Source organism: Wyeomyia smithii, chromosome 3 (assembly GCF_029784165.1).
Source record: "Wyeomyia smithii strain HCP4-BCI-WySm-NY-G18 chromosome 3, ASM2978416v1, whole genome shotgun sequence".
In the NCBI taxonomy this organism is placed as follows: domain Eukaryota; kingdom Metazoa; phylum Arthropoda; class Insecta; order Diptera; family Culicidae; genus Wyeomyia; species Wyeomyia smithii.
In genome coordinates, this window is record NC_073696.1 from 138,140,562 (window position 1) to 138,152,520 (window position 11,959).

Consider the following 11,959-nt stretch of genomic DNA (forward strand, 5'->3'; position numbering starts at 1 on the left):
CATTCCTTCCAGCATAAAATGGCATCCTTCCACCACATGATACATCGGATGGAAACCCTACCCCTCAGTAAAATAGCCAGGAAAAAGGAATTGGAATACATTTTCGAAGTTGCAAAGGTAAATGGTTATAATGAAAGCACCATTCAAGCCATTATAAACAAAAAGAAGCGAATTCAATTTAGAGAATCTTTTACAACACTCACCCCAATTACAGAAGACCTGAAAAGAATAGCTGTGGAATATGATGGGGCCTTGACACGTCAACTTCACTCAAAATTCAAAAGATTTGGCATGGATATCGTCTACACTAGTAGGAATACCCAACTCAAAACAATTTTGGGCTCCACTAAGGATTCAATTGATGAATTAAATAAAGCAGGGGTTTATAAAGTTGCTTGTTGCCACTGCAATATTTATATTGGGCAAACCAAAAGAAACCTGAGAATCCGTTTTAAAGAGCATATGGCAGAAGTCACCAAATCATGCAAAGTTTCCAAAAATGATCCACCACACCTTTTCAAATCTAAAGTGGCTGAACATGTATTTAATGAGGGACATCCACTAACTTCGGATAACATTCACCTGCTTCGCCCCGGTAATAAGTTATAGAAATTGGACGTATCTGAAAGTCTAGAAATCTACAAACAACATCCATCCACACTGCTCAATAAAGATGTAGGTAATAATTTTTCATGGCTTTTCAAAATACTACCCCAAAAAACCCTAGATCCAGTACAGGACAAAAACAACCACAACATATGGCTACCTAACTTCAATTTAGGAATTTTCCGTCTACCTACTTCCTATTTTACCAATTGTTGACTGGATTCATACAGTGCTTGCAAAAAGAAAAATCACTTCTGAGTTGGGAGGTTCGTCTATCACGATAAGGGCAACGAAAGGATGTCCGCAAGGAGGAGTTCTTTCGTCACTTATGTGGTCTTTGGTGGTGGACGATCTTCTCAAAAGCTTAGAAGCAAAAGGTTTCGAAGTTGTGGGCTCTGCAGATGACATAGTCATCTTGGTAAGAGGAAAGTTTGACAACATAGTTTCGGAAAGAATGCAGGAGGCTCTGAAGTATACCCAGTCTTGGTGTATGAAGGAGGGTCTCAGAATTAATCCGTCAAAAGCTGTAATCGTACCTTTCACTAGAAAGTGAAAATTCAATCGAAAAACTCTCAAGCTTGGAGGAGTAGAAATTCCATTCAGTGAACAGGGCCTTGCCCTCCCCCCCCCCCCCTCCCTAGTTGTTGACATTGGTGCAGAATTTTTTTTCAATAACTCTATTAGCACAAAATGACATCTTTAGCACACAGAAACATCTGTGTAAAGTATCAGCCAGATCAAAAATAATTGATTAAAATGCTTGGGCAAATCCGCCTGCATCAACTAGCTTGGAGTATTGGAACCGCTCTGTGACAATTTCTTACCTTGATTCTCTTGTAACCTCACTGGAAACACAGTTTAGTGAAATTAGTGCATGTCGTTGGAAGAGTTCAAGCGCAAAGCCGAAAGTTTCGTATTTTTTTACGAAGTTTAAAATTTTATTGAAGAGGTGGGAGTTTGGTATCAACATTGCAGCAGCATGAGAGCAGACCGTAAGAACTTGGAAGAACTGGATCTTATAGACCTGCTAGATGAAGCCCGTTTTCTCTTTCCTGCGACTGAGAAAGCAATTAAAATTGGACTTGCTCTACCATGTGAAACATGCACGATTGAACGCTCGTTCAGCACAATACGTCGGGTGAAAACCTGGCTGAGGTCAACAATGGTTGAACAGCGGTTGAGTGCTCTTTGTTTGCTGAGTGTTCATCGGCAGATGGTTAACAACAATCATGAGTAATTTACTGAATTAGGGCTGCAGCGATTTGCGGAGGATAGAAGGAAGATGGTTTTTATTTAACGACATTGTTTTTGTTATCTTTCTACGGTACGGTTAGTGTAAATTAAATTACAATTTGGTTTAGTTAAGTGTTAATAAAAAAATGAAATTTAGTGTTGATCACTGATATATCCAAAGGTTTAAATGAACTTAAAAGTTTTACTAAAGAACATCTATTTCTATTCGAGGTTGGACAAAGAACAATAAAATTTTTCACACTCATTTCAAGGACAAGGGTTTGTTGTTCTTCAGCCATAAGTTGTGGTGGAGCTTATAATAGTGGCAGGAAAGCTCTTGAACTTCTTCATGTTCAGCTGGTGGATCTTTAGAAACAGGAGCCTTTACGATACGATTTGAATCGTTTTCTTCGAACAGGAACAGTGTCCTTCTTTGTGGCCAATGCGGTGGCAGTCCTTGCTAAGGTGGTTGTTGAAAAAGCAGTCCTTCACAAAATGCATTTGACCGCACTGCCGACATGGTGTCATCGGTTTTTTACCTTCATGCTTCGAAGAATTTCCCCGATACGGGGCACTCTTCTTGTCCCTGACGGCGTGAACTGTAGATTTCGAGCCGCTGCTCTGTTGCTCGATGATCGCGGTGTCTTCCTTTAAGTTGACAAGGCGTTGATACTTATCAATAAACGATTGTAGAGTAATTAGTGATTCAGGCTTTACATTCCCTAGCATAAAAAGTAGTTTTGTCTGGACATCCACATATTTTGTGGCTTTCAAAATGGTGGCTGACGAAAATGATGCACTTGAAATAATCCGGTGTTAGGTTCTGGAACTGAAAATCTTCACAGGCTCGATTGACGTTACCGCCGTAGCTGTTAATATCTTCAGATTTGCATTTTACTAACTGCAGACATATGAACCGCCTCCGGAACGTTGACGTTTGATGTCCGAAGATTTTATTGAGAATCTTGACTGTGTCTTTGAACTTCACGTCCTTGGAAAGCATTGACAGGATGTAGTTGAGATAGCGGCTGTGCGAATGGGTGCCAGCTTCCGGAGAAGTAGACGTACCTTCGCCGCATCATTCAGCTGGCCTGCATCATTCTCGAAGAGATTCTGGTAGCGGTTAATCAGCGTCCGAACGTAACTCCGTTTTCTTCTTCGAATGTCGGTGATGTTCGATGAGAAGCACTCCAAAATCTGCTCCGGGGCTTGATACTAAGGCTGCTGCTGCTGGGCCGCCATCTGCTGTGTAAGTTAGGCCATCTTGAGAATCGTATCTTGAATTCCCGGTTGCAGCTGCTGATCAACTTTATCTTTTGCCATGTTCGTGGATTCTTGAGATCAAATTTTTAACTTCTAAAATTTCGAAGAGCTTACCCCCCCCCCCCCCCCCTATTTGAAATTCTGGCTACGCCCATGCAAGGTATGCGAAACGTCGCGTACAGACTGAGAAGTCGGAGTTCTTGATGTCCGTCCCGGTTCAACGATATTTTTCACAGATAGCTCAAAAATAGGTACAAAAACTGATACAGGAATCTTCGGCCCTGGAATTAATATTTCAGTGGCAATGGGACACTGGCCAACAGTGTTTCAACCAGAGATTTTTGCAATCCTTGAATGTGTGAATGTGTCTGACTAGAAAATACAAACATGCAAATATTTGTATTTTCTTTGACGGTCAAGCAGCGCTGAAAGCACTTGATGCTTATAAATGTACATCCAAGATTGTCTGGGAATGTATTCTCACATTGCGACAGCTGTGTCAGACAAACTCAGTAAATTTGTTTTGGGTTCCAGGACATTGTGGCATTGGTGGGAATAAAGGGCAGACGAACTTGCAAAACAAGGATCTAACTCACAGTTTATCGGCCCAGAACCTTTCTGCGGTATATCAAACTGTGCAGTGAAAATGGAGCTTAAACGCTGGGAGAAACAAAAAGTGATAACCAATTGGTTGGATGTCAAAAAGTGTTCCCAATCTAAAAGATTTATAACACCAAACGAAAACCATTCAAAAAAGCTCCTAGAGCTCAACAAAAGAGCTCTTTGCACAATATCATTTAAAGAACATTGGCCGGGTTCAGGATGATATCTGTCGCTTTTATACGCTTAATACGGAACGCGAGACATCGGAATATCTGCTTTGCAGTTGTGGTGCATTATTTAAACGCAGATCAAGGCTTCTTGGCAGTAGCTTCTTACAGCCGAAAGAGATTTGGTCTTTGAATCCTGGAAAGGTGATTGGCTTCATAAACCATATTTAACCTGACTGGAAGCGTGTCGGTGCAGGTACCTGATCACTCACAACAATAGTGGTCATTGTATTTTGCAAAAGGACACGTATAGCAATTGACTGGGATATATTACAAAAGTTCACATGAATGGACAACGTAATCCTAATTCCCTAACAAAAAAATGTGTGTGTCACTGTGTGTGTGTGTGTGTAAGTAGCGTGGGTGAGTCTGAGTAGCGTGTGCGTGGGAGTAGTGTGTGTGTCTGAGTAGCGTGTGTGTGAGTAATGTGTGTGTGAGTAGTGTGTGTGTGAGTAATGTGTGTGTGTGTTTGAGTGTGTGTGTATTACGTGTATGTGTGTATAACATGTGTGGGCAAAAATGCATTTATCCGAGGTAAATATATTTATGACACAATACTTGTTTAGGCAACAAGTTAATTATTTTTCCTATTAGTACTTCAATTGGTATTTCTATGATAAGGACCATAATTTTATGCTGGTTAGTTTCAGCACTGAGCTTGTTTTGCGTTTATTTGTAACATGGGACTGACCAAAATTCATAATTTTTAATCAATTTAGTAAGAAAAAGCTTTTTCTTGCGATTTTTTGAGAGCACCGGGTATGTGAAGAGGTTTATGAAGTTTAAGTAGAAAGTGATGAGAAATTACATGGGACTGTTATGCATTTATGACCAGTTCATGTGGGTATTGGTATTTGTATGCTGTGGTTTATGACAGGTGAGCAATTCTCGCTGAAACTAGGCCACTAGGTGCACAAGGTCTTTCAAATTTGATATTAATGCACATAGTTATTAGAAATGGAGAAAAAATGATAATGCCATTTTTGTTTGATCGAATTTGTTGACCCCTTGGTCACCGAGGGGCGAAACAGTTTTCAGAAAAGTTGATATTTTAGCAATTCTTGATGTATTATTTGAGCTATATCTCTAAAATTCGTTATGTAAAATACTCCAAGTAGCACTTTTCTGTAAAGAGGAATGATAGGGCTTTCATTTGAAGTAATCAGAATTTAGGCCGCCATCTTGGATTATATCAGAAAAATACATTTTTGACCGTGTTCGCAACTACCGATTTTTTTTTATCTGTATGCCTGAAGGGCACTGGGTACTGAAGTGCCACTGCGACATTCTTGCTGATTGTCTTTTGTGGCGGGCCCCGATTGCTGTGCACAGGTTACGGATTGTTCGTACTCATTGATGGAGTAGAACTGTTTTGTTGTAAACCTGTACCCCAATTAGGTACAACATAGTTGATGAAACTAATGACCTGCTTGGGATTGGAGCTCCATGCTTGGTATGGAGTTAAAAGGTAACTTCCTAAGAAGTTGTACCTAGAGGAAGCAAGAGCTTCGCAAGAGCAAAGCAAATGCTCTGAACTCTCCGGTTCAGATTTGCAGAATCGGCAGGTGTCGTTCAACACTACGCCGATTTTCTTTAAATGATAAAAAGCGGGACAGTGTCCGGTGAGGAGTCCCGTGATTATCCGTAGGTCACTACGATTTAGACTAAGTAGCTTTCTGGCGGTTCCTGGGCTCGGATAGATAAACTGTTTAGCTTGTCTACAACCCTGTGCCTGTTGCCATTGGGATACTATTTCTAGCCTTTCCCAAGTTAGTAGTTCGCTTTTGATAGCGGAAATGGACGTACCCAGAAACGGCTCGGGGCCAATAAACCGCTGAGCTGATCCCTGTCTTGCTAGGTAGTCAGCGTGCTCATTACCCTCGACTCCGCAGTGTCCGGGCACCCAAAACAGAAAAACTGAATTCTGTCGGGAAAGTTCCCGTAGAGTTTCAATGCATTCCCAAACAAGTTTGGAAGCGCATTTGACGGACTTAAGTGCTAGTAGTGCTGCTTGACTGTCCGAGAATATACCGATTTTCGCATGTCTGTAGTTGCGTTGCAGACATATTTTTGCGCAGATATATATGGCATATACCTCTGCTTGAAAAACGGTGGGCCATTTTCCCAGGGAAAACGTTTCCCTGATACCGGGTCCGTATATACCAGATCCCGTTAGGGATCCCATTTTCGAGCCGTCCGTATAAAAACTGACGATGCCAGGTGGAAGATTAGGCCCTCCATTGTTCCACATAGAGCGGTTTGTTTCAATCACTCTATATGGAATATCCATGTTGGTCCTAACGTCCATCCAGTCGGAGACTGTGGTTAATAGCGGAGTTAGTTTGAACTCCATAAGTATGCGAAGGTGGCCGATTTGGTCCCCTTCAAGTATGGTTTTCCTCATTTGCAACCTTAGAGCGCCAAGCTCTGCTTCCTTTTTCACATGAAGATGTAGAGGTAGTAGGCAAAGCATAGCTTCCATGGCTGCAGTTGGAGTTGTTCGCATAGCGCTGGTAACCGAAAGACATGCAAGTCTTTGAACTTTTTTGAGTTTGGCTTGCGCAGTCACTTCGTTCACCTTTGGCCACCACACTAGGGCAGCATAGGTGATTCTTGGTCGGGCAATGGTCTTGTAAGACCAGAGTGCCAAGTCTGGTTTCAGTCCCCAGGTATTACCGAACAGAGTTCTGCAGGCCCAGATCGCTGAGATCGCTTTCTTAGCGGCATGATCCAGTTGTGCAGACCAGTTCAGTTTCTTGTCCAGAATAATTCCGAGATATTTGACTTCATTGCTGAAGCCCAGTCTAACTCCATTCAGTATTATAGGAGTGATGGAGAGCGTCCTTCGTCTGCCGAATGGAATAAGGACTGTTTTTAAGGGGTTTATGTTTAGACCCTCCTGTAAACACCATGACATGGTGGTATTCAGAGCCGTTTGCATTCGGCTCGACAGAGTTGCGTCATCTTTACCTCTGACGATGAGGACGATGTCATCGGCGTATCCAATGACCTCGTAACCAAGCTGTGAAAGCTTGTTGAGAAGTGCGTCGACAACTAGTGACCATAACAAGGGCGAGAGAACTCCTCCTTGCGGGCATCCCTTGATCACTGACATTGTTACAGACAAATCTCCCAAGGTTGCTGTGATCACTCTGCTAGAGAGCATTGCGTGTATCCAGTTCCTTGAAGTTTGGTCGATTCCCTCATGAGAAAGAGCCGTATCAATTGATGCAAAGGACGTGTTATCGAAGGCCTCTTCAATATCAAGAAAGGCACATAGCGCCGTCTCCTGATAACTCAGGGACTTTTCAATCAACGTCACTAAGCTGTGAAGAGCAGTTTCTGTTGACTTGGCGCTTTGATAGGCATGTTGGTTCCTGTTCAGCGGGGAGTCTTTAAGAAACTCATCACGGATATATTTATCCATTATTTTCTCCATCAACTTGAGAAGCGATGAAGTTAGACTTATGGGTCTGAAAGTTTTAGGTAGGGTTTTGTCCTTTCTTCCAACTTTGGGGATAAACACTACCTTCACCTTCAGCCAGTTATCCGGAATATGGCCCAGGATAAAGCTGGCTCTGAAGAGGTTGATGATTTCGGACATGATAACTGCGGCCGATTTTTGTAGAAAGATGGGTAGTATGCCGTCTGGACCAGGTGACTTCATAGGGTCGAATGAGCTTAGAGCCCAACCTATTGAAGCTTCAGCGACAGTGAGGCATCCATCCTCTTTCCTCACCTGTCCTAAACCGTTAGTATGGTCTTTGGACATCGCCTTTTGGAGCCGCGTAGCTTCCGGCAGAGTTTGGATTCTTTCACAGAAACAAACTCTGGATTTCCGTTTGGCCTTGCGTAGCTCGGCGTTGTACTTAGTGAGGGACGCCCTGTAGTCGTCCCAGTTAGACTTGACTTTCGCCCTGTTGAACAACCGCCTAGTTTCCCGACGAAGGTCACTAAGTTGATCATTCCACCAGGGTACGTCACGGCATACTGACCGCTGTGTTAGTGGACAGTTAGCGTCGAAAGCATCCATGATTCTGTTTTGTAGATCATTTGCTGCCGAATTCAGGTCAACTGAATTTCGAATGTTACTGTAACTGAAAGTTCGTGAATCGATCAGGTGTTCCTTAAAGGATTCCCAATCTGTATTCTTAGGATTTCTGAACAGCTCTCTTTTCAGAGGGTTAGCCTCTATATTAAAAACGATGTGTCTGTGGTCCGATAAACTAGTTTCATCGGAGACATGCCAATTTTTAATCCTTTCAGAAATCGAGGCGCTACACAGAGTGAGATCAAGGACCTCCTGTCTGATAGCGTTGATAAACGTGGGGTTATTCCCTACATTACATACATTGACATCGTTAGAAGTAAGGTATTCAAGTAGGTACTCACCCCTGGTGTTGGTGTCCGAGCTGCCCCAGATCGTGTGGTGAGCGTTGGCATCGCAGCCGATCAGAAACTGGCCTTGCAGTACCGCACGAGCGCAGCAACTTCGGGTGGCGGTATATCACCTTGGTCACCCGGGAAGTAGGCCGACGCGACAACCATTTCCTGCTTTCCTCTGGTTGTCGGTACTTCAACCGTGACGGCAACGACGTCGCGTTGGATAAATTCTGTAATAGGTAAAAATTTTAGTTCTCTATTTAGCAGAATTGCAGTCCTTGGTTTGGACTGCGTGTCACAGTAGATTAACCTACCGTTAGGAGCGTTGAGTCCGAGAACTTTGGATTCGTTGATCCACGGCTCCTGGATGAATGCAGCCGCTAGCTGCTCTTTGGCGAATCTCCTGCAAAGAACACCCGAGGCGCCTTTTGCGTGATGGAGATTCGCTTGCACGCAGCGAAGGCTGCTCACTTTGCAGTGAAGTTGCCGTCTTTGTCCGGATCGGAAGATGATCCTGGTATTGGCTGACGGCTGCCAACAGCGATTTGGCTGGTTGATGGAAGTTGCTCTTCCTCACTGTTCGGCTTCGGTTGCAGCAGTCGATTGGCAACAGAAGGTCGTCACGCATACTGTGGCGGTTTTTGACTCCGGGGGGTGCGACTTTTCGGTGGTTGATGCTTCACACTCTTGCGAGTCTTCGGCGGAACCGTCCGAGCAGCCGCGGGGTTGCGTTGTTGGGTGGTGACAGGGCACTCACGGGGGAGCATCCTGCGCGTACCTTCCCAACCGCAGGGTTGCGTTTGGGTGGTTGTGGGGCACTCCCGGAGGAGTTTCCCACGCGAACCTTTAGCCCATTGGCAGGATCGCTTTGCCTGGGTGGTGGCAGAGTACTCCCGGAGGAGTTACCCGCACGTACCTTCCCTGACATTGCGACGGAGTCTTTCCTGCCTGGGACGTTCGGCCTTCCGCTTACCTTTCGGATGCGTGCTTTGCCGAAACCGTAGTGCAGTTCATTATTTCTACTCTCAACGAGTTTGGCCGATTCTTCGTCAATATCCAGAACTAGTTCGACCAAGGTCTTTACCAATTTGCGGTGACAGACTCGCCACATTTTGGTAGAGAGATGGTCGTTCTGATTCTGGAGTGAACGAAGAATCTTCTCGTCCGGAGAGTTCGCACTGTCCGCGAATTAACCGACATACCGTCTGGCCTTCGGCGATCCTTCATGTGGTATACACGAAGTTGTGCTCCCTCCCATGGTACGAGAGAAGGTACCTCCCTTTCCAACCACTGCACTGTGTCGTTGTCGGCACAGGCAAGTTGCAGGAAGGCATTTTTTAGATGGCAACCGTTAAACTTGGGCTTGGTGGTTGGATTTTCCTGGTCCGCAATGTGATCGAGGATGGAGGTCCGGACAGCCTGAAGCTGGTCCGTTGTAAGCAGGGAGCTGGGGTGGATAGCAGAAGTAACCGCAAGGCTTATAGCTCCCACCATGTCCCTATATGTGCTCTTCGGGAGCGGCTTCGAACCCGATGACCCCAAACCAGTGCCGTTCCGCAGTTTTTTAGGCTGTGGACACTTAGTACTGGTGTTTGGGGACACCAAGTCGTCCTACTGCTGTCGCTTGACGGCGACTTGGTTCGATTGAGCAGGCTGCTTTGTTGGAAGGAGGGCCAGCTTCCTGGCTTCTTCGTACGAGAGACCGGAGCGAAGATTTTTGCTCAGTCGCCGCCTTTGCGCATTTGAAAGTCGCTTGACAAGGGGTGCCGATGATTCGGGTTTCCCTTCGTCATCGGGCCTTGTCTGTGGACCGGGAACTAAGTCCATTTGACTTTCGTCATTCCCTTGTGGAGAAAGAAGGATTAAGGATGAAGCAGAGGGTCATCCGTCCAGCGATTCGCTGTCGAGGTTGAAATCATCCTCATGCTCCATCTCCTCCGTTCTGCCCGGTGCGTTTGTTTTTATTGGACTACGCTCCGATGAGTCCATGGGTTCCGGCAAAGAGAGGCTGCCGGTGGCCGAATTTTGCTAAGTTTTGTCGTTCATTAAATTCCCACGAGTCGCTGGGTAAAGATGAGTCCGCTGCATCAGTGACCCGCGTGATGCAGTAAGGGCTAATTACTGTGAAGGGTGCCCTGGTACTCCACAGGCTCCGTTAGAGGCTAGGTATTTCTTAAACCCCCCCACCAAGTCATCCATCGGCACGGGTCGCATAACACCTTAGCTTAGGGGTTTTAACCATTGGATTTTACGCAACAGCCATGGTTAAGAGCTGTTGCAACCATCCTCCTTTACAGAGGCTTTGAACCCTCTGCTACAGTTCTCAATAATTCAAGTCTATTCGTAAAGGCTAAACTGAACCAAGAGAATCGTAACAGGCGGAGTTAGCAACTACCGATTTTTGATCTGAGACCAGCATTGGAAAGCTGAGAAAAAATGCTATAAGATTCAAGAAAAAAAATTAGGTGAGCATCAGTGATAACCCATCAATTGAACCTATTTTCCATGCTGAGTTTTAAAATACTCAACGTACACCGCGCGATCAACGTATTAACCTGTCTACTGAGACCAAGTGGATGCACATGTTATAACCCCACTAGCTTCATATATCATAATCGATTGATGCTACAACTAGTTCGCCACTACTGTTTTTTGGCGAGTTTAGTGAGAAAAATGAATTTACTATATATAATATATATATATATATATATATATATATATATATATATATATATATATATATATATATATATATATATATATATATATATATATATATATATATATTTATATATATATATATATATATATATATATATATATAAATATATATATAAATATATATATATATATATATATATATATATATATATATATATATATATATATATATATATATATATATCTATATATATATATATATATATATATATATATATATATATATATATATATATATATATATATATATATATATATATATATATATATATATATATATATATATATATATATATATATATATATATATATATATATATATATGCCATATATGCTACACAATATTATAACACTATTTCACTTTCAGTAACACAAAACAAATTCTCTTCATGCTTTATTTTTAGATAACGTTCCAGAAGCAATATACCGAGAGTTACCATCCCGTTTGCAGAAAGAAGTACAAGTAGACAACAAAGCGTGAGCGCTACCGGTGTTAACTTCTTTATTTCCGAAATATGTTAGTGTTTACATCAGCAAATCACGCTAAACAGTATCGCTAACACTAACAATTTGAATAAATCATAGTTCAAAATCTATGTGGTAGTTTTTTAAATACAGCAATGAATTATTACTGAGAAACGAAAAAAGAAATCAAAGAGCTTTTGTCTGAGACACATTTGCATGCTTGATGTTGGACTATGTTTGCTATTACAAACTGTAACGACATGGAGTATGCACATATAGAGTCTTTCCAAAAGATTATCAATCTCCAATTTCTGCCACTAAATCACACCAGTGAGCGCAACTGTTTGTGTATTGCCATCTATCAAAGCATTATAGAAACTATCGATTTTTCCATTCACATCAGAACTAGATGTCGTTGCATGGCTATGAGTATTAAAGTGGTTCATCGTCATATTGAT

At 42.8% G+C, this 11,959-nt stretch overlaps 1 protein-coding gene across 2 annotated transcripts in view; it reads left to right on the forward strand.

The window, feature by feature from the left end:
• Positions 1–11,649, forward strand: part of LOC129731353 (cartilage oligomeric matrix protein) — a 531,272-nt gene extending 519,623 nt beyond the window's left edge. For both annotated transcript variants that reach the window (XM_055691254.1, XM_055691255.1), the window contains one exon: positions 11,441–11,649. In XM_055691254.1, coding sequence (XP_055547229.1) covers positions 11,441–11,517 — 77 coding nt within the window. In that variant the 3' untranslated portion in view covers positions 11,518–11,649. The remainder of the gene's footprint in view (positions 1–11,440) is intronic.
• Positions 11,650–11,959: the final 310 nt, after the last annotated feature.